This window comes from Microtus pennsylvanicus, chromosome 3 (assembly GCF_037038515.1).
Source record: "Microtus pennsylvanicus isolate mMicPen1 chromosome 3, mMicPen1.hap1, whole genome shotgun sequence".
NCBI lineage: Eukaryota > Metazoa > Chordata > Mammalia > Rodentia > Cricetidae > Microtus > Microtus pennsylvanicus.
In genome coordinates, this window is record NC_134581.1 from 133,584,514 (window position 1) to 133,607,074 (window position 22,561).

The window sequence follows — 22,561 nt, forward strand, 5'->3', positions numbered from 1 at the left end:
TGGCAAATTAAGGAAAAGGTGAATTCTGTTTTTATCTTCTGAAACAAAGAGAAGAAGAACAAAGGAAGAACAAGGGGAAAGACTGATACTGTCCACCCTAAAATCTCTTCTAAAGCTACAGGAATCAAAACACAATAATAATAACGAAAGGATAGAAAAGTAGACCAATGAGAGGAGAAATACAATCACCCTGATAAGAAAGACCTACTCCCTTGTCTTGGCCTGTCTTCAGCCTTGAGTATGACCATGAGGGAAAAAAAGCAGACAACTATATATGTCAGTTATGCCTCTGTGACCTTTTGTTGTGAGAGACAAAGCAGTCCTTTATCTGTTTACAGAGAGTCCGGGTGGGGGAAGGGACGTGCATCTTTCCCCATAGAGAAACTCTCTGAATTCCCTTCCACGAGTTTCCCTTTAGCCCCCCCCCCCCCGCCCCGCTGCTTAGACTGTTGGTCGTGAAGACCCCAGGACCAGTTGTTGGCTTTTACTCATCCTGCACAGACAAGCTAACTTCTCATTTTAGAATGCAGAAGCAGCATCTTTTGTCTTAGGCCCCCCAGGAGAATGCTGAGGAAATGAGTCCCAGTTAATAGCTTCTGCTCCAGAAAACGGGAAAAGGATGTAGATGACAGAAGAGGTTGGGAAGAAAATCCATACACAAACAACTGAGTACCCCCGAGATGCCTATGATTTGTGTAGGTGGCTTCATTTGCTCAGCACATCAGTAACCTGAACAAAACAAATATTTATTGCTTGGACAAATAAAGAGAATCCTACATAGGAATTCATCAAGATGTCTGAATACAGGCAATTCCTCCAGGCAACGGAGAAGTCAGAATGTCTGGCTTCAGTACCTGCTTCCTGATTTGTTTTGTCTTAGAGACAGGGTAGCACCATGTAGATCAAGCTAGCCTGGAATTCACTGATATGCACCTGCCGCTTTTTTTTTTTTTGAGTGCTGCGATTCGAGGCGTGCACCTTTAAGCCCAGCCCTTCAACACCTGCTTCTTAACTACTATGCTCAAAATAGAAGAAAACAATCCCTCTTACATAGCAGTAGTATGAAAGCAGACAGAGACAGACCTCTTATGTTCCCCCTATGAGAAGAGAGTATCAGAGTCAATGGAGTCCAGAAATAGATCCTGGGAAATTGCAAGGGGATTCTGACCCCTACCAGTTACAGAGGGAAATCATTCCATTGTAAACTGTTCATGTGACGAGTGTTCACAAATACATACCCCATTGCTAGAGACCAAAGTAGCGTAGCTTTCTTATAGAATATGTATGTATACATCACACATCTCCTAAGTCTACTGTTCAACTCAGTGTTCAACTCAGTTAGCATAATCGTCATGTATGGATGGGTGGAATATATATACCAAGAATCACGTCAATCACTATATGCTCTTTAAATCTCTGTAAATCTTCTGGAACATAAAACCTGAAACATGTGAGAGTCTGTTAGTAACATTGTCCGTGAAGCTGGATTGTCTCAAGGTCTTGTTTTAAAAGCTGGTAGTAAGTTGCCTTAGCTTAAAGAAACAACTAAGAGGGGCTGGAGAGATGGCTCAGTGGTTAAGAGCACGGGCTGCTCTTCCAACCACATGGTGGCTCACAACCATCTGTAATAAGATCTGGCGCCCTCCTCTGGTGTGTGGGCATACATGAAGACAGAATGTTGTATACATAATAAATAAATCTTGAGAGAAAGAAAGAAAGAAAGAAAGAAAGAAAGAAAGAAAGAAAGAAAGGAAGGAAGGAAGGAAGGAAGAAAGGAAGGAAGGAAGAAAGAACTAAGAAGCTGACCGTGATGGCAGCATCTAGAAGCCCAGGGCTCGGGAGGCTGGTGGGCTCTGGACCAATGAGGGCTGCATAAAGAGACTTGTCTAAATCTAAATAAGTGAATAAACACGTAAGTAAATAAATAAAAACTAAGGAGACTATTTTAATAGCAAAGTTTCTTACAGGCATCCAAGAAAGGGATAATTTCCCAAATTTATTTAAACTTGGAAAATCCACGCCCATCCACCCCCTAAGCAATTTATTAAACTGGAATATAGCTTTAAAAATACTATTTAAGTTTTTCTGATTTCCATTATTTCAGGTGAAAATCAGGTTAGTTATAGTGTTCACTCACCTAATAAATATGTATCTCATCTTTCAGAAGATGGGGCCCAGCAGATCATAACAGGGAAGCCCTTTGGCTCCCTGTTGGCACTACCCTGCAATTAGCAGGGTATCAATTTCATCCTTGACTACCAAAGGACGTGGACAAAATGTCTCTTCTCATGTAGCCTGGTAATAGCACAGAGCACAGGGCTCTGTCACAGGCAGACCAGCCACTCCCTGTGTTCTATTACAGAAGGCTGTTGGTCAATCTCTAGAAGCCTGCCTTGGCCCTAACATAGAAATCACAGCATTGATTTCTGTTTCAGCATGGACAATGCACTTCTTGGCACAGTGTCGGCCACAGAGGGAATTTAGAAGTTCCTCTCTTTCTCCTTTCATACCACTAATGCTACATAACAGGAATTTTCTTGAGATACAGAGATTAAGAAGTAAGTGCTGAAGCCAGATGTTTGAGTCCTCTACTTGCTAACAAAATTGCCGTGGGAGAGTGCCTTTCTGCTTGTTTCTCTCTCCTAAAATAGTATAAGTATTATCCCGTGGGTGTTTGCCAGTTTCTGTCCCTAAAATACCTTTCCCAACCGGAGCTGGAATCCTGAAGTGCACCAAGTCTCAAACAACTTTGCACATCCCAGAGCGTCCAGCATCGTCCATTGCGGGTAGCGTGTGGGATTACGTCATAGCTTCGGCTATCGGTTAGATATTGATTAACCGAGTGAGGAACTGTGAGCAAACGGAAAGAGGAGGCTTCCTGTCCACCAGAGAAACACCTTCAGTCTGGTCCTGTTGGTGCCTGCTGTGTGCCGCGCTCCGACCCTAGCGCTGGGGCCCCTGGACACTCTAAACTGTCGAGAGCACTGTGAGCTTCCCAGAGGAGCGGCTTTGTGAGGCTGAACACAGACTCTGCATTCTCCCTGCACTCTAAGGGGGTAGCTTTACTGCCAAAGTCATTGTCCCTCTCTTCTTCTTAGCCTTAACCCTCTGCAGAGTCCCGTTACGCAGTTTAGGTTCGTGAAGTACAAATTAGCATAATCCGATTAGATTAGCCAGCGAGGGGGCCTTTGGTCTGAAAAGCCAGAAAGAAGAAAAATGTTTAACAAAGAGGGGGAGCCTGGAGGAGAGGAAGGGAGAGGAGGCCACTGCCCTCTGTGCTGCAGGCGGCCTGAATGCTTGCACCTGCACAAACCCTCTCGTAAATAAGGACTCTCAGATGGTATTAGACAGGGGACGGAGGGGTCTGGGGAGCCCGGGGGAGGTAGTCATGGGTGGAGAAAGGCAAGACGGCAGTTCTGCATCCTATTAATTGATTTATCTGGATTGCTGGAGCAAAGGGCTGCTGACAGAGGAGAATGCCGGCTCACTCCTACTCAGCGCGGAGCGTGTGAGCCTCCTAATCTGGCCTATGGAGATAACATCTGAGAATCTCTACCAGAGACTGATAAGGCATAGACTCTATTCCAGAAGGGAATAAGGTTGGGGGGGGGGGGTTAGTCGGTTCTGAATTTGGACGTCTGCATCCTTCCTCTGCTTAAGGATAAGACAAAAACAGAAAAAGAAGGAAAAACAACTATGCGGTGGTACAGATGGTGGGAGTCATCTTCAACTGTTGGGTAACTTGTGTTTAAAACCACAGTAGAAATCCTGAACTATCCAATGTTTTTAACAGACAAAGTCAGGGAAATTGACTGATACTATTTTTTTCTACAATTAGGAGCTATGATCAGGTTTTTCTTTTCTTTTTCTTCTTTTTGAAACATAAAAAGGATTCCATGTTCATGTGAATATAACTTGAGTCTCAATCAAGAGATGATATGACACTCCCACCCCCACCTCAGCACCACTTAGACACTACACAGCTCAGGTCACAGATATCTCATATTCCAGGGGTTTCCCCAGAACCTTGTCTCATTGCAGACAACACTTTCAAAATCTGCCCTCTGTGTTGTCCCAAGATGGGACTCGAGGGGGTCCAAATATTCCAGTTTCTGGTGTAATTGAACCCTTGCAGATACACTGTGTGCAGGGAGAAAACAACACAAGGCCACATAGACAACATGTATTCACATATATGTACATACATAAGGTAGAATTAAATCTTGACTTATTTAGTGAAATATTAAAATATATCTATGCTGAAGTTATTATTTGACTTCTGGAGTAGATGCAAGTTATTTCAACACAGCACTCCGTTTACCTTAAAATAGAATCTGGTCACAGTGATCATGTGATTATATACAAGAAAGTTTTGCTGAACCCAAGAAGTCTAATTCTATGATTATTCTTAGACATTTTTTTGAAGAAAGAAAATATTTATTTACTTTTGTTTTGCGTGTTTGCCCTCATGTATGTATGTATATATATACACTACATGCAAACCTGGTGCCAACAGAGAGCACAAAGGGGCATCGGAGCCCCTGGAACTAGAGTTATAGATGGCTGTGAGTTGTCATGTGGGTGCTAGGAACTGAACCTGAGTCCTCTGTAAGATCCAGCAAGTGCTCTTAACCACTGGGTCATCTCTCCCACCCCTGTTCTAGTTCTTTCAGACCTAACACACATACATGGTTAGCTAACAAAAATCGATACAAAGATTTGCAGAGAGCAAGAATGTATCTTACATGCAGTGAAGAAAAGCATTTTGTGCAAGTCGGGAAGTCCTCCCTTCTCTCCAACTCTGGAGAGCTGAGACCAGGAGAGCGGGAGAGATGGAGGGGTCAGTATAGGGAAGGGGATACAGCAAGTTTTTGAAGTGACCTGAGCTGGCCTGCTTGCCATTATGGAGCAGGAAGGCAAGACGAGGCAGAACAGATCTGTTGGCAGGGACTGGACAAAAAAACCAGCAAACCGTCTCCTGCTGGAGCCCAACAGTTGCACGCTGTGAGCCACCTATGGTACCAAAGGCATGATATTTGGTACAGCTGTCTGATTTCAGGGGTTTATTGGTGTTAACCCTGGTCTGGTTCTTCTGCGACAGGAAGCTTCCTCTTCCTAGGGACCTCGGTGCTTATTTATCTAACAGTGTGTCTGGCCCAAATGTAAATAAAACAGTGTGACAAGTCACCCTGGCTTTATGTGATGCAGTTCTTCCTTGTAGAAACAGCCCAGAGTAGCATTCTAATTCAGCAGTGTGACCCCACAGTTATATTTTCTTAGATGTCTTGTGAAATGGCAACAATAATATTGATATAATATGTGCATGTCATTAGGACTGGGGATGTGGCTCAGTGGTGGAGTGCTGGACAGACACGTCCAAGGACCCAGGTTCACTCCCAGGACAACAAAAAGACTACAATTAATGCTGTATTAGAAAATATAATATTATTATGAAAATTAGGTAAGTCGGTATACTAGAAGTTCTTGGGCTCAGTGTTTGGCAGAGAGTGAAAACTTTGTCAGCCTTATTCTTAATATTATACTCACATACTCCTTACATATAATGCTAAAATATTCATCTCTATAAGTCTTTGAAAAAGACTTTGTATTCCAGAGACAAGGTCTCATTATGCTGCACAGGTTGTGAATTCTGGAATTGAAGAAATCTTTTGTCTTACCTGTGGCCTAGCTAGCTCTACTGGAGTGTCACTACACCAAGTTCATGGACATACTTCTTTGACCAGAATTCTGATTATGTCTTTCCATAGTTCTTTTTATGATTACTTAGAACAAAGAATAGGATTGCATTCACTCTAACAGTTGGCTTCATTAGTCTACCAAGAAAATTTTTCGAGTGGACATGTTTAAATTCTTGTAATAAATGTTACTTGGTAAATTATGAAACTAACTGAAGCTCGTGCATAAGTCTGGTGTCTTTAAAACTTCTTGGTGATAATCTATTAGAGAAGAAGAGAAAAGAAAATGAAGCCACGCACGTCTGTCTGTTTCCAGTCAGCTGCAAAGTGGAGCACAAGAAGACACTGAGCTGGACAGACCTTGCCACCCCTGGCCTCCTGCAACCCTGGAGGACCTTCTAGCCTTCCTGCTCTTTTCTGAACACCTGCTGCAAATCCCTCACTTTGCATTGCTATTGGACTTTCAGATCCCTCCAGAGCGTCTGCCTTTCTAGCTGAGGGTGTGACTTTTGACTAACCTTTGGCCTAGGTCATCAGTTAAGCTAACCATTATCCCCAGCCCCTTTCATCTTTTGCCTTTTTAAGGACAATGCCAGACATGCATAACTTAACACTTACTTTGGCCATCACAAGCCATTCTTAGGTGATGAAACTCACAAGGCAGGTGCCGTAAGGGGTATTTACTTGGACGGTAATTATGGAGAGCTTTAAAGAAAGGTCTTAGACTGATGGTCTCAGAGAGAAAAGAAAAAAGAAAAACCAGCCTGTGTGGCTTTATTTTAATGTCTTCTCTCCCCCGACACCCGCAGGGGAAGCCAACTGTAATTCTTGGCATGGATATTCTTAGGATCTTTTTTATTTTTTATTTTTTTTAAATTATTTATTTATTATGTATACAATATTCTGTCTGTGTGTATGTCTGCAGGCCAGAAGAGGGCACCAGACCCCATCACAGATGGTTGTGAGCCACCATGTGGTTGCTGGGAACTGAACCCAGGACCTTTGGAAGAGCAGACAATGCGCTTAACCTCTGAGCCATCTCTCCACCCCAGGATCTTTTTTACATTTTAGAAGTAGGGGCCAGTTGTAGGACTATGGTGAAGATTAAATATCAGAGTCTATCCCTGTAGTCAAGTGGATGTTTGCTTTTCAGAAAGAACAGGATATATACAGGTGTCTATAATACACAGCAAAGAAAAAGAGGTTGTAAGTCAGGTAAGGGAGATGAGGAAACAGTGAGCAGATTGAGAAGAACAGAGACTTGGTGACGCAAGCCTGCAACCCCAGTCCTGGGGAGACTGAGGAAGGGGGTATGGCCAGGAGGTTGAGGAGACCCCATCCCTAAACAGGGAGAAGGGAAAGAAGGGAAGGTAGAATGGGATTACATATTAAGATCAATCATGAAAGGTTTAGTGTCTGAGATTTGATACAGAGACAAGTAGAAGGAAAGAGAATGGGACAAACATTTGAAATCACAAGGCCCCAGGAAGAAGGAGGGAAAGTGGATCACAGAGTGAAGTCATTCCATTGGTTGGTGCAACACATGCAGGGGCTGTGGAAAGGGGATAGGAAGGGATGATGGGCTGGGTTTGCAGGTGGCCTTGCTCTGGCAGTGTCTGTCTGTATGATAGGTGACACCCTGAGGGATTGGCAGCAGGGAAGTGATGTGGCCACAGCTGTGGATCTGGGGACAATTTGGAAGCCGCATGAGTCAGATGTACTGGCACCTGCTTGTAATTCCACCATAAGAGAGGCTGACACAGAGTGATCATAAGTTCAAGACCACCAGGGTCTTATGTGGTAAAACTGTCTAAAAAAGGGAAAAAGAAAAGAAAAGATAGGAGAAATAAGACAGCACGCTGCTGTGAGAACATGGGGAGAGGGGAGAGATGTCAGCTGGTGATAATTTCTTTTCTAGGCCAAGGACAATGAGTTTTGTTCCACATGAAAACAGTGACCTTGAAAGGGGAAGACGGTGTGGATATTCTTTGTAAGTTTATAACATTGTTCCTAAAAATAAAAGGACAATTATTTTTTAAATAATTTATTTGTAATAAGTTAACAGTTAAATAGCAAATTATGATCAATGATTAAGAAATGACACAACACATCAACAGGTAAAATCTTTGGTTGACAGAGCTACTCACATTCTATAGCAAGTGGTAATGTCATATCACAAGAGAAGCATATGAAGATGACTAAATGCTTTGGGGAAAGGTTAACATAACGGTAAGGCGCTTGCTCATTTTCAGTTCCAAGTACATGGTGACTGACCAGCGCCATGGACGGGCTAGAGAGAGGGTCAGGAGACAGGCGTCTGTGTCCTGTGCTGACAGACCTTGAGACAAACCTGTTTTCTTCGCTGTGCAATGGAGTATCACAGTCTATATAAAAACAAGGTCCTGCTTAAATGTGGTTTCTAAACATTTCCATTACTGTCCAAAGCAGACCAAATACTCACTTTAGTTCAAAGAACAGAGAAGCGTAGTCCTGTTCAAATGGCCCATAAACAGATGTAGCATCTGGTAGATGATAACGTGTTTGAACTATGAAGTCTTATTACTTGGTCCATCAAAGAAAACCATAGTGGGAGTTTTGAATTAGCTTCCGGTTTCACACGTATCATGACTAGGTTTGGGACCACATGTGATTAAAGTTGGCTTTTTGTTTGTTTATTGTTTGTTTTGGTTTAATTCATTAACAGTTGTGTTAATTTAATTCAACTTGATACAGAAAATTAATGCTGAATAAATACATCCCATATAATAACATTGTAAAGGTTTATTCGCCTACAAATGGATTTCCTCTAGGGTTTCTTTGAGTAAGTGTCCCCCTTGTTTACTGTAATGATGATGCAACCTCCTCACATCTTTTTGGGATCCTTGAAGCATTTCAGTGGGAGGCCCCCTCTGAGCACAGACTTAAGTTCCAGCAATCAGGAAAGTGGGTGTGGTCTGTGTAGAGCAAAACTTTTGCATCTAAGCCGGGCAGTGGTGGCGCACGCCTTTAATCCCAGCACTCAGGAGGCAGAGGCAGGTGGATCTCTGAGAGTTCGAGGCCAGCCTGGTCTACAAGAGCTAGTTCCAGGACAAGAACCAAAAGCTATGGAGAAACCCTATCTCGAAAATAAAAAAAAAAAAAATTGCATCTAGGGACCAAGGGCCTCCATGCTTTCTTCATGTTCAAAGAATCTAAATAAAAGCAAAGTCCCTGGGGCTGGAGAGGTGGCTCAGAGACTAAAAGCACTGATTGCTCTTTCAGAGGTCCTGAGTTCAATTCCCAGCAACCACACAGTGGCTCACAATTATCTGTAATGAGATCTGGTGCCCTCTTCTGGCCTGCAGGTAGAGCACTGATACGTAATAAATTGGAAAAAAAATCCTTAAAAACAAAGTCACTGTCAAATGTACTTTATTTAATGCCAGATGTGAGGGCAGTGGGACTTAACTGACAACTACCATTAAAACTTAGAAATGTCCCACTTCCTGGTAAATAAGGGACAAGCTTGAACCTCCCACAGCTGGTGCGAATGATATACTCTCTAGGGTGGAAGGAAGGACTCCAGCAGCCTCTATGGTTCCCTGTCTCTAACTGTTTCTGTGGGGAAATGAACCAAGTGAGGTTAAACAAAGGACCTAGAGGGAAACCCATTGTGCTACAAGTGCATTGGCTAAATCGACCTTAATGATGTGGTTACCTATGAATAAAATACTTTCCAGAGGGACATTTAAATTCTGTATTGTATAGACACTGTAAATTCTTAACCACAATCCATAGCTGTCCCACCTATGATTGGACGATCATAAAGCCAAAAGAACTCTGGGGAAATAAAATGTCCCAGATATAGACATCTGCCTTTGACGGCTCAACTGCTGGGTTCATCATTGAATCCAAGTTCCATGAGGAACAGAATGGTGTGGAGTGAGGGCTGGAGCATCCACACTATTCCACTGGTTTGCCGGGTGCTACCCCGCCCCAGCTTAAGAGCCAGCCAATGCTCCCTGGTCTTCAATGTACTGGTTCATTAGCAAGTTCATTAGCATCTGGTCCCTTATTTCTATTGTCTGCTCGCAGCAAAATGTGAAATTCCAACATTTGTGTTTTTCATAATTATTGACTTGTGCAGGACTTTTAAGTCAGCAGGAATTTAGGCTGCATTAAAAGTTTTAGTACCCAATGTGTCAAACTAAGGGGTTTGCTCCCTCATTCCAGCTCATTTTTAATAAGAAAACTTATTTGAAGTCTAGCTCCTAAATTACCAGGGTTTTTCCTCAAATGAATAAAATCCACTATTTGATTTCAAAGGCTCAACTTCGAAGTCAACATTACAAATCTGTGTTTTGTCCCTCCCCTGACCTCCTCCTCTTTTGAGGCTGGATCTCATGTATTCCGGGTTGACCTCAAATTTACTAGGTAGCCAAGTAGGTTATCATGAGTCTATAGAGGTCAAAGGACATGGAGCCTTTCCACCCACAGAATCCTCACTGCTTTGCCCAAAGGGACATCCCTCCAGAGATGACCCATGCCTCTCTGGGGTTGCTTTTCCACAGTGGCTACCATTTCATTCGTCAGTCTTAAGACTTCTTGTATTTACCCTCAATCAGACACATCTCCTTTTTCAAAGCAAACTTTTAAATATATTCAGAGGGCAACAAGCATCATTCATTCCTCTGAGATCCAGTGTAAGGAAATCCTCATTACTGAAATCATGAGCAAGGCGGCGGTTTAAACTTAACGGTTGTTTTGCTGTTTTGCAATCATCTCGCGCAGACTTACACGGAGCAAGTTCTTCTGCCTAAAGTCCTGGGGTAATGAGGCTAGAGTAACAACATTCCTCAAGCCCCCTTGCGGCTCTCAGCTTCTGTCCCCATCACTTCCTGCGTCACACCTCTCCATAGCACACACACAACCACAGAACTCTTCAATAGTGCCCCAGTGACTGACAGTCATAGCCACCCTAGGGAGCCTCACAGCTGGGGCCAGGGGAAGCAACTCCATAGTCTTTGAGTAGAAGTCTTTCATCCATGTCTGGCAGGTGTGGCTCTTGGGGAAAGAGCCCCAGAATGTTTCCCTGAGCAGCTACTCCTGCTTGCTGTAGGCTTTGCTCTCCCAGGACCTTGACCAAGAAGTTGATATACCTCATTGCCAAGCGAAGCGTTTCATTTTTGCTCAGCTTCTTGTCTGGAGGGTGAGTGGGGATGAGTTTCCTCAGCTTGGCGAAGGCGCTGTTGACACTCTGCTGCCTCCACCGCTCCCTGGTGTTTGTGAAGATCTTTCTGGTCATGTCCAGGTTCCTGAGATGGGAGAAAAAAAGGACTTTGGTGGCCAAGACCTAAATCACATGTTCTGTCAAGAAAGGGCAAAAGAAGAACACTGTAGCCTTTTCTTCTGGACTGTTTAGAAGTCACCATTACAAAACTGCCTTTAATCCCTCCCCTGCCCCCCTCTTTTGAGGTGGGATCTCATGTATTCCAGGTTGGCTTTAAACTTACTATGCAGCCAATGATGACCTTGAACTTCTGCTCTTCTTGCCTTTACCTACTGAATGTTAGGGTTATAGTCATATGTCACTTTTGGTTTCTGCATGCTGGGGATTGAACCCAGGGCCTCATGCTGGCCATGCAGCACTGACTAAGCTGCATCGCCAACCCCACTATTTCCTTTATAACCTATCCCTCCCAGTTGACCAAAATCACCTACAGTATGGAATTGAGCACACAAGTGAATAAAGTGTATGTTTAGCCCGGGAAGTGTTGGGTGTGAATGTTCAGTGTGTCAAGAGCTTTTCAGAAGAGAGCAAAGGTGCCAGGCCATAGTGGCACACTCCCTGTCAGCTGCACCATCAGTGGAGTGAGCTGTAGTGGAGAGAGAGAGAGAGAGAGAGAGAGAGAGAGAGAGAGAGAGAGAGAGAGAGAGAGAGAGAGAACCCAGCCTCTTCATAACCCCGTCTATATGAGTCTTCACAGCACAGGGTAATACTCCCTGCAGCCCCTGGGATCTGCTGCAGCTCCCTGTCAGCTGCACCACCAGTGGAGTGAGCTGTAGTGGAGAGAGAGAGAGAGAGAGAGAGAGAGAGAGAGAGAGAGAGAGAGAGAACCCAGCCTCTTCATAACCCCGTCTATATGAGTCTTCACAGCACAGGGTAATACTCCCTGCAGCCCCTGGGATCTGCTGCAGCTCCCTGTCAGCTGCACCACCAGTGGAGTGAGCTGTAGTGTGCAGTGCTGTGCTGCTAGTGTTTCATGAACCGAGGTGTTCAATAAATTATATGTGGCGTGTCCTACTTTCCTATAAAATTGACTTTGCTTTGGTGATTTTGCCCACTGTAGGCTAAGGTGTTTTGAGCACTTTTAAGGGATGCTGGTCTAAGTGATCTTCTATAGGTTAGGTGTGTCAAATCCATTTTCAATGTGTATTCTCAACCTATGGCAGATGCTTGAGGAGGGCTCAGAACTGCATCCTGGGTCAAGGCATGGCTTTATTGTACGACTGGACCCTCAAGAGCAAGCTGCTTTTGTTTACCTGAGGGAGGAAAGTAGATTCTGTAGAAGCAGAGAAACAGCACACCTACATGCTAGAGCAGGCTTCCAAGGAGACCACACCTCCCTGTAAATCAGGCCTGTGGACTAGGTCTCTTCCTGTTTAGAAACGTGCACTGTCCCATTACCCTGTATCTAGCCTGAGTTATTTCTGAATATTTTGGCCTTTGGTTCTACAATAAAAGCATGTTGCCAGGACGTTACCCCAACTATACCTGAAACAGAAACCCAGATCAAGGGGATTTGAAGACAGAAAGGAAACTCTTAGGGTTGTTCACACTGGAACTGGCCAGAACTGAGGGACAAAGTTGTCTTATCAAAAGAGGGTTTAGCTCACTGCCAAGTCAACTCTAGTCCCATGGGGAGTAGGGGTCCTTTTCAAGCTGAGAGCAAAGAAGATTAGGCAGGGTAAACTGGTTGTGGTGTTTTTCTAAGACGGCTGGAGTCTATTGTACTAGATACACAGAAGGATCAGTTAAAAAAGAAAGAAAGAACGGAAAGAAAATGAAAGGAAAGGAAAGTAAAAAGAAAGACTCTTCTAAAATGTAGGCTGCCATCAGAGGGATGCTTGGTAATTCCTTGTTGATTTAGCCTCGAGTGTTTGACTCTCCTTCTCCATGGGAGAAATAGAAATCAGTAACTTAACAAGCTGGAAAAGCTCAAAATAGAGGCCACTGGAAAATTGCTGCACTATACTTCTTAAATCAAAAGAAAATTGCATTTAGTGTTTTTTTTCCAGTTGCAAGGACTGATTGCCACTAATCTTGATTTCAGAGCAAACTAAGAGAGGGGAAATTTCACACCAGATGCCGTGGGTAGATGGTGAAATAAGGGCAAACATCAATGTCACTACTGAGGCTTCCCGCTAGGCTGGGGTTCATTAACTTTTTTTTTTTCACTTTTGCACCACAAATCTTTTTGGTGGTCCAGGGAAGCCTGGGTTTGCAGTCTTCTCAGAACAGTGGCTTTAAATATATATTGGTTCCTCTGTCAAAACTTTACATGTGTAAGTTAAAATACAGAAAATAATGAGTCCTACTTGGTAGTTATTAAAATACTGAAATTAAAATGCAGTGTGGTAATACATTTGCTTAATTTTTAACACATTAAAAACTACACATACTACCATAATTTCTAAGAAATGACATTTGACTTTTTTTTTTTAAAGATCCACAGCATTTGAGATGCAAGTATCTGGGACTTCCACTAGTGACAAACGTACCCCTACTGTCTTGTCTTAGAATAAATTTTTGCAACTATATTATTATATTTTAAATCATAGTATCTGAGCAGCTACTAGAAATGATTTTAAATGCATCAAATACATAGACACAGGGAATGATTTAATGCATTTAAAATCATTATTCTGAGACAGAAATAAAAATGGATTTCTTTATTTAGAACCATGTGAATATTAATGTACTTTATCAGCTATTTTTGTAAATAGAGGAAATACTACATTTAGAATAAGTGTTAATCAAAAATTAAGATATACTATCTCCCTATTCAAGTTCATAGAACTTTCGAATTCTAGCCACATATCCCTGGGTAGGAGGGTTATAGACTCAAGTCAAGTATGAGCTTTAAGTGCTGGAGGGATGGCTCAGAGGTTTCCGTCACTGACTGTTCATCTATGGCTCCTGGGTTCAACTCCCACAACACACATGGCAACTCATAATTGTTTGTAACTCAAGTTCTAGAGGACCCTACCCCTTCTTCTGGGTACCAGGCATGTGAGTTGTACACACACACACACACACACACACACACACACACACACACACACACAAAAATTTTTTATTAAAAAACGATTTCAAGGTCTGCCTGAACAACTTATTTCACTATGGCATGGGTGCTGTAGAAAGCACCTGAACGACATTATGTTAAATACACCATGAAGATAGAAGGTACAACCTCTTTCTCTTGTCGCTGGTGGAGGTAACACTCACGGAAGAAAACTACTTAAGCTCCTAGGGAAGGTGTCCACTGTTGCAAATAGACAATGTGCTCTTCCGGGTCCACAGTTCCTGGACACAAACCCCAGACCAACTGGAAAGGTACAAACATCTGCAGCTAACAGCGCTACAGGGTTATCCTCGGGCCTGCAGGCTCACACAGGTCTTTTATTGTTATTATTATTCCCGTAAGGTTGTCAGTTTCTCTACTGCAACTCTATCCTGTGTATCTGTCTCTTCCTACAACGTTTTCTTGGAAGTGTAGATATATGGGAAGAAAGCTGGACAGCCGTTTGAAGAGCTAGGTTGGGAATGGAGTCTAATAGCCAACACTAGGCACAGTTCCTCTCCGTTAAAAAAAGAAATACCAAAGAAAACTTACACAGGTGTGTGGTTGGAGGGGGTGTAATGACGGTAGAGGTGGTGGGAGATGAGGTAAAGAAATGACTAAATCACAGGTTATTTGAAAATGTTACAATGATATCGAACGCCTTTTATGTTAATTTTAAAAGTTTTCTATACCAGCTTTTAAAAAAATAAAAAGTAAACGGTACAAGGAAGATTTCCCATCTATTTAACCCATCCCACTCCCCAGCTTCTGCGATTCTGAGATGTACACTTCATGCTCATTCACACATAATCATACACTCAGATCTTAGAACTCTCTCTACAGACTAACGCATTTGTCTCTCTTAAGCAACCACAAGTAAAGCTTGGAGTCAGTCGAGCGCACTGGATACCTCTTTGTGGCGAGAGGACTGAGGCGGTCCCCTTCAACAACTTTCTTGAGTCCTGGGGCCATCGCGGCCGAGGAGCACTTTACACCGGTGCCTCGCAGCCTGCTGGCGCTTGACGTTTCTGCTCTTTCTGTCCAATCTGCAGCTTGTCTGCGAACCCTCTATTTCCCAGCTATCCCTTCCCCACTCTTAAAAAACAAAAAGTTACCTCATCTCACCGTGGCAAACCTGCCCGATATGTTATTTCGGGAGTCTGGGAAAGCATCTAGAGGTTGAAATTACACATCTGCAAAGTATCGGAGGATCGCTGAGAGAGCTGGCGGCGGTATAAAGAGCCCCGGAGATGCTCTGGGATGCAGGGGACTGGCACTGGTTCCAGCTAACCACGGACACGGCTTGGACAACACACGTGCCTTAGGAGGCTAGACAGGCTCCCTAGTACCGCGCCACTGTCTGTCTCTGCCCCTCTAAAGTTCCCTGGTCACCTAAAGAGTCCCTTAAGTGGCTGCTACCAAGTGGCCACATCTCTCTCTTTTCTCTCTGGTCTGTCCGGTGGCCCCTTTGCTTCTGCCCACTCCCGCTCTCTTAGGTCAACGCACTTCTTCCCAGGAGCTGGAAGCCCGCGCTGTCACAGCGTCTGTCGCAGTAGACATCGGCTGTCCGTGTGCGCCCTCGCCTGGACACAGTGCCTCTGTCACAACCTTTATAGGACACTGCCCTTTGTCTGGCGGCAGGAGGGGGCGCTTTTCGCCCAGAACACCCGCCAGTTACTCCCCGTTTTGCCGCATCAACCCTCCCTTGTGCAGCGGCTAAGGAGCAATGTTGGAAGGAGGACCCCTCTTTGTCCGAGGCTTTAGAGGAGGGGATACTGCTTCCAACCTCCTCCTCCAGCTAAGCACCCGAAAGCTTAGAACTCTTGCTAACTCATCGGGTGCTTCTTCAAATCCCAGCACAGGTGTCTGATCCCAATGCCCAGCTCCAGACCCACTAAATGAGTTTGGGAGAAGCGGCCTGTAACCTGCAATTTTACCAAATATCGCCAGGAAATGAAGACACACAACGAAGTTTAAAAGCACTGCACTGGAGAGACTGATGCATTTATGGGTCTGGTCTACTTTCAGGGATGGAGGAACTCTGCCTCCTTCCTCTGTCCTGCATCTCCCAGGATGGTCTGAGAAAACACAAGTCAGACCTCTGTCACTTCTCAGATCTAAATTCTCTTGTGGCTTTCCATTTCATTCAACCTCTAAGGCAGAAGGGTGGGAGGTTTGAGGCCTTCCTGGTGATGAGACAGACCTTGTCTGAACAACAAAAACAAACAAACCAAAACAAACAAACAACAACAAACCAACAGAAGGAAAGTGAACTGCAGCCTTTAAATGGTCCCTGAGATCTCTTTATCTCCATCTGTCTCTTCTATCCCTGGGGTTCATCCCCCTCCAGAGACTCTGGTTTGTACTAACAGAAACACGTCAGACACCCTGCTGCCTCCTAGCCTTTGTACAGTTCCCTCTTCTTCTCACAGGCTGCCCATGGAAGTACTTCCTTTCCCTTTCCTTCCCTCCACTCTCCTCCTTCCCCCTTCCTTCCCCTCCCCTCTCCTTACTTTGCTGTGTGTCAGGTCAGTACTGGAAACTTAAGCCCTGCTCAGGCCGTGTTCAGGTGTGGAGAGTCTAACTCTGAACAAAACCAGGCACAAAACCCCGCCCTCAAGGCACTGACATTCTCAGGTGCCACCTTCCCAGTGACAAGCCTTAAATTGTTAAAAATTGTACTTATGCATTTATCGCCTCGGGTGCACCAAGGTGAGTGTGGGGAGGTTAGGAAACGTATCGAGGGGGGTGGTTTTCTCCTTCCACTATGTGCCTTCCAGGGATCAAATTCAGAAGGTCAGGTTTGGCAGCAAGTGGCTTTCCCCACTCATTAGTCATCACCTAAGAGCTTGTTAGCTACTAAGATTGTGCCTACACACACACACACACACACACACACACACACATCATCATCATCATCATCATCATCATCACCATCATCCTTTGCTGTATTCTCAGTGCTTCATTCCGCTTAGTAATATTTACTTCTCTTGTCTTGTATCTCTTCTATACCCTCATTACCACATTGAATAGATGTCCACCAAATGTTTTTGATTAGTGTCTGATTAAACCATCAGTCTCTAGGTATTTCTCTCTCTGAAGGCCCTAGGATTTGAGACAATAAATTCATAAATACATTGCACCTTGGTGAATACGAGCAAGTGACTCTAGGGTTGTAGTCACCCAAGCTGAAATTTCTGGTCTATTCACTTGTGCGATGCCAGGCAAATCACTCAGCTTCTCTCTGCTTCAGTTTCCTTATTTGTCAAATGGGTGCGATGCTGGAACTGTGGGAATCAAATAAGAAGAAAAAACTGGCAAGCTATTTAGGATCACAAGCTGCACACATCCTCAGGATGCTCCTCACACCTAGGACGCCTTACCCAACATCTATGGAAACTCGCCATTTTACTACAGATCGAAAAGATACAGCCTGAATTACAAAGCTCAGGTATGTGGGTGGAGCCAGAAAGGGGAAAAAGACATGACAAGCAGACTCAATACAAGATTGACAGTCCTGAGTAGCAGAGAACATAAATTACAGTTACGACAAGAGGTAAAAGATTCTGGTTGAACAATCAGGCATTACTCTGGGAAGGGCTGGTGTTTAAAAACAAAACCTTGAAGCAAGGCTCTTCCTGGCAACGGAGGAACTTAAGATAAGGAAACAAATGGAGACTCCTAATTCCCTTCTCTCTAATTTCTTCCTACCCAGAGCTCGATCTGGGTGAAAGGCCTTCTGTAGTATGTGGACCCCAGGTCTACAAACACTTGAAAAGAACCCCAAACCAACACTGAAAATGGGCTCCGGGCCTATTGTCAAGCAACTCAGAGTTCCCAAATGCCCAGATTGTTGTGTAGAAGTTGGAGCATGGGTACAGCGACAAAGAAGGCCAGAAGCAGGGTTCAAATGTACGAAAGGCAGGACAGGGTCGTGGGTGCCTGGAATCTTGGTGGCCAGGCTAGAGGACAGGAAGAGAACAATGTGCTGCAAAGATGCGAACAGTAACTACAGCCGGGGGCTCCAAGACTCCTGTTGTAACTTGAGGATGCAGTGGAGCAAGGAATAAGAAGAGCTGGCTAATTTGTGCACAGAGACACAACCTAATATTGCAGAAAACACCCTTGGCTTGCTCCTCTTTCTGTCCCCTGCTTTTTCGGTGCGCTGTGGGAGAGAAGTTGTTCCTATGGTGTCCGTGCTTTTCCCACGCTGTCCGATTATATTACAGTTCTGACGGGCCACACAGAAGTTTACTATCCTTCACCTTAGCCAAAAACCGTGAGGTGATATAGTTTCTCCGTGGCCCGTTTTCCATTTGTGAAAAAGAATCGAGGCAACTGGATGGCAAGATCCAACGGAGGATGCTCAGCGTAACAAGCTACCAAATAAAACCTGCCAACGTGGCTAGGAACTCAGACCAAGAGGAGAGGCTCAGGAAAAGGAACGGAAGTATGTTAGTACACTGGAAGAGGGCTGGCTTTTGTTCCTGAACCTTCTTAAATATTACTGTTGGCTTTATGCTTTTAGAAGCCATTTGGGTACACCGGTTCCCTACAGTGGCTCTTGAGAGTGATGGGTCTGCTCCGGTCCCATTCTCCCAGTGTAGAGCATTTAGAAGCTAGGTCCTGTCGTGGAAGAGGTTGGAGTAGGAATTTACATAATCCGATTATTGGGGGATTAAATTTAGGCAGCTAAACGCCTCTATGTGCTTGAGCTAAAATGCTTACTATTCATGGCTCTCACTGCCCCCTGGAGAGACTGCACCTGCGGGGCTGCTGGAGAGGGTCGGGGGATGGGCAGGTCCCTAGGAGAGCCTGGTGCGGTCGGACTCCCTGGTCCTGCTCCTTTAATTGATCTGTCTGGATAAGCCCGTGTATGCTGGCCTTCCAGTCCCCTATGGGTTGTCAGTTTCAGGAAGAACGAGGGGTCTTTGGAGGTTCTGCCAGACCAGGTGGGTATGGGTAGCTAAAGTCATTTTAACTAGAGGTTAAGCATCTGCCTTAACCAGTCTTAACCTTTCCTACCCACTCCCCATGCTAAACCCCTCTCTCCATCCTCAGTTCTTGGTTTCCGGGCATCAGTGTGTCTCTTCTCTTCTCTGCATCCAGTTATTCATTCCTGTTCCCATCCACACATTGTGCGTGTATCTCCAATTTATTCGTCATATGAACTAGCTGGTTCTTCATACAGAACAGAGTTTACAAGCATATCCTGCTAGGCATATATTTTTAAGTATTCTACCTCTTAAATAGTTTTGGCAGCTTGCCATATAAATTTTGATCTAAGACTCATCAATAGGGTTAAGTTTATATTTTATTTCAGTTTCTGAGACAGGGTCTTGCTATGATGCCCAGGCTGGCCTGGAACGGGTGGTCATCTTGTCTCCGTCATAGATGTGTGTAATAACATCTGGACCCCTACTCACTTCTAAAGACTTATTTTTTTCTCTTTTAGAAAGTATGGCTTTTTTTTTTTAAAAAAAAAGTATCAATGTATTATAATTGATGCTATTGACAATGGCTTGCTATTAGTTTCTTATGTTATCGTAATATACTCAAAGATGTGCAGGGTAAATTTTTGCTCTAATATAGCTTTTTGAAACTTTAATTTTGGAATAACATATAACCTATTTTTTAAAAAATTTTCATAGTCACTATGAGAGGAGACACGCTCCTTGTTCGAAATTTAACACATTTTTCTATACATCCATTAGGTTAGTGCTCTACAGTCTTGGAGGTGTATTCCAGTACATCTGTGAAAACTTCTCTGTCTTGTATTTGTTCTGTCTTGTGTTTGTGTTGCTTTTGTTTTTCCAGAAGGGTCTCAGTAGGTAGCTTTGACTGGGAAGTCGCTCTGTAGACCAGGCTGGCCTCTGTTGACTTTTATTCCCAAGTGTTGGGATTAAAGGCAGGCAACACCAAGCCCTACTTGCTTTAGGTTTATACGTCTTTTGATGAACTTCTTTTGGGGTCTAAAGATGCATAGGAGTTTAGAAGATTTAGAAAAATGTACCTGTACCGATAAAAGATGGCCCTCTTTGTCAAGCTTTCTGCCACAAATTCTATTTTGCTTTTTATTAAGGTTATAACTTCAGTTTTTAAGTTTTTATTTCCAAATTAAACCATGCATTTTAATTTAAATTTAAAAATCTATGTGCACGTGTGTGGGTGGGTGCATGGTACGTCTGTATTTGCCCGTGCTGGTGGGGTTGAGCCCAGAGAATGATCACGTGTCTAGTCTCCTAGCCTGCTTGCTCTGACAGCCCATAACTACCCTCACATTGTTGGGAGTACAGGCAGTCAGACAGATCTGAAGTCCTGCCCTAACGCTTTACCCACCGAGTCATTTCCCAGGCCCTGTGCTCATTCTTTTACACTTAGTTTTTTTGTTTGTTTGTTTGTTTGTTTTCTGTTTTTGTTGTTGTTGTTGTTGTTGTTGTTTTTTTGGTCTAGCATGACTCTTGGCCATGGAAAGCTCTCTTGGTAAGCTTAAATTCCCTGTACCCCTTCTACAAAGGTGTCCGCATGTCCATCCTGAGTTCTTCACAGTAAATCTCATTTTCGGTCTCTTGTTACACGGTGAACTCCAGGAGAGCCCATTACCTAACTCCCCCATTACTTAACCCTAAGCATTGGTGTCACTTCAGGCATTTTGCTCAAGTTCGCTCACTAGTATGCTCTCTCAAAAATAATAAATAAATAAATAAATAAATAAATAAATAAATAAATAAATATTCATATGAGTGTGTGGTAGGCATATATAATCAATATACATACAGCATATGTATGTGTGTGTACAAGTTACCAGGTGAGTTATAATTGTAGACAAAACAAAATATTATACCTGCCCAAGCTAAAGTTCAAAACATATACTCAAAGAAACAAGCCTTGGGCACAGAGCCAACTCAGTTGAGCTGGCAGCCGCTGCAGGCCCTCATTAGTACGAAGGGCTCCATTTACGGGGCACACTGTGCAATCTGAGTGATTAGCTCCCATCTTCGGAGCCTCTGATTCCTCACCACAACATCTCCCCCCCCCCCGCCCAAATAAGAAGGGTAGCTAAGGATGCAAGCAGGTGAGACAGCAAACCAAGCTGTACAGAAGGGAAAATCCATTGATCTGGCCCCCATCTCTGCCTGAGTGTGGGGAGCAGAGGCAGAGAGGGTTGAGAGCTTTGGTTTGCTCTCTCAGTGGAAGGGGGTTCGTCGATTGACTGTTACCTTTAGATGTCTCTGAGGTAGAACAGAAAAGATAAGCCAGAATCTTCAAACAATCTCTGACACACAGAGTCTATCCTAAATGGGGTCTGCATACACACCGGACAGGTAGAAGACCACTCCAAAGATGTCCCCTATAAAATGGGAGCAATAAATAGTCCTTGCTTTAAGATACCAAGAAATGGCACACGTGAGGCAACTTCCCGAGGGAGCTAAGACTGGAGCACTGGCTTCAGAGGCAGACCAGCTGAAGCCTGTATCACGAATGCGCACACCAACGGGTAGAATGCTCACTCCCCTGGCCCCAGTTTTTTAAACTACAAACTGTAAACATCAACTTCATGAGCTTTCGTGAAGCCTCCGTGAGCTATTATGTGTTAAGCGTGTGAAGTCAATGGTGTGAGGGCTGAGGATGTAGCTCAGCTAGTAGCGGGCTTGCCTAGCCCTGGCTTTCAGCTCCACACTGACAAACTTCATGTGGAGCTAGAGTCCTGTAAGCCCAATACTAACAGGGTGGAGACAGGAGAATCCAAAGTTCAGATTTATCCTTGGCTACGCAGGGAGCTTGAAACCATAGGTTACGTAAAACTGTCAAAAAAAGTCTACACTGAAATACTTGTTCTTTTAGTTTAAAGATAGGGAAATGTAAGTACATGGCCCTAATTTTCTGCAAAGTGCATTTTGAAGGGCCTCCTTTCATCTGTTTAGCCCAGGGTTTTGGCCTGCCCTTCCCTCTGAGTGACCTGGAACAGTGTAGCTGGAAAGCGGAGTGTGGACGAACCAGAGGAGGGAGGTGCCTGTAATGAAAGCAAGCTTCTCTCAAGCATTATTTATTCATTGTTTTATAATTCATTAATCATTTTCACTCTCCAGGAACCAGGCTGGCGCCTCTTTGGTAAGACCTGTACTACGCGCGCGCGCGCACACACACACACACACACACACACACACACGTCTTCTCTAAGACATCTGGTTCACTCCACATACACACACACAAACACAAACACACGTCCTCACTAACACGTCTGATGTGGAGGCCTTTTGGGTAGTTCTGTCCGGAGCAAATGTTGACCACTGAAACACAAAGAGGGGCATGTAACTGCCTCAAGTGAATGGGCATTTCCCCCCATAGTAACCAATTAGAGGGGCACACTGCTCTGGGTATGCCCAGCTGCCTACCAACCTCTCAGGACAATGCTGGCTTGGCCTTGACTCCATAGGCCTAGAGCAATGAATGCTTCTATTTTTTTTTAAGCAATAAACCCAAGAGCAGAGGTAAAAACGGAGGGAGATGGGGTGGGGTGTGCAGGACCAGGTTCTAGAG

The 22,561-nt window shown here is 44.1% G+C and overlaps 1 protein-coding gene across 1 annotated transcript; it reads right to left on the reverse strand.

Annotated features, from left to right (window-relative positions):
- Nucleotides 1–7,724: 7,724 nt before the first annotated feature.
- Tal2 (TAL bHLH transcription factor 2) lies at nucleotides 7,725–11,001 on the reverse strand. Its single transcript, XM_075968049.1, has one exon. It carries the CDS (start codon nucleotides 10,978–10,980, stop codon nucleotides 10,654–10,656), a length of 327 nt encoding a protein of 108 aa, XP_075824164.1. The 5' UTR covers nucleotides 10,981–11,001; the 3' UTR covers nucleotides 7,725–10,653.
- Between the last annotated feature and the right edge of the window lie 11,560 nt (nucleotides 11,002–22,561).

Excerpts from the sequence above, each read along its gene's own strand:
- Tal2 (XM_075968049.1), bottom strand. The coding sequence starts at position 10,980 with ATGACCAGAAAGATCTTCACAAACACCAGGGAGCGGTGGAGGCAGCAG.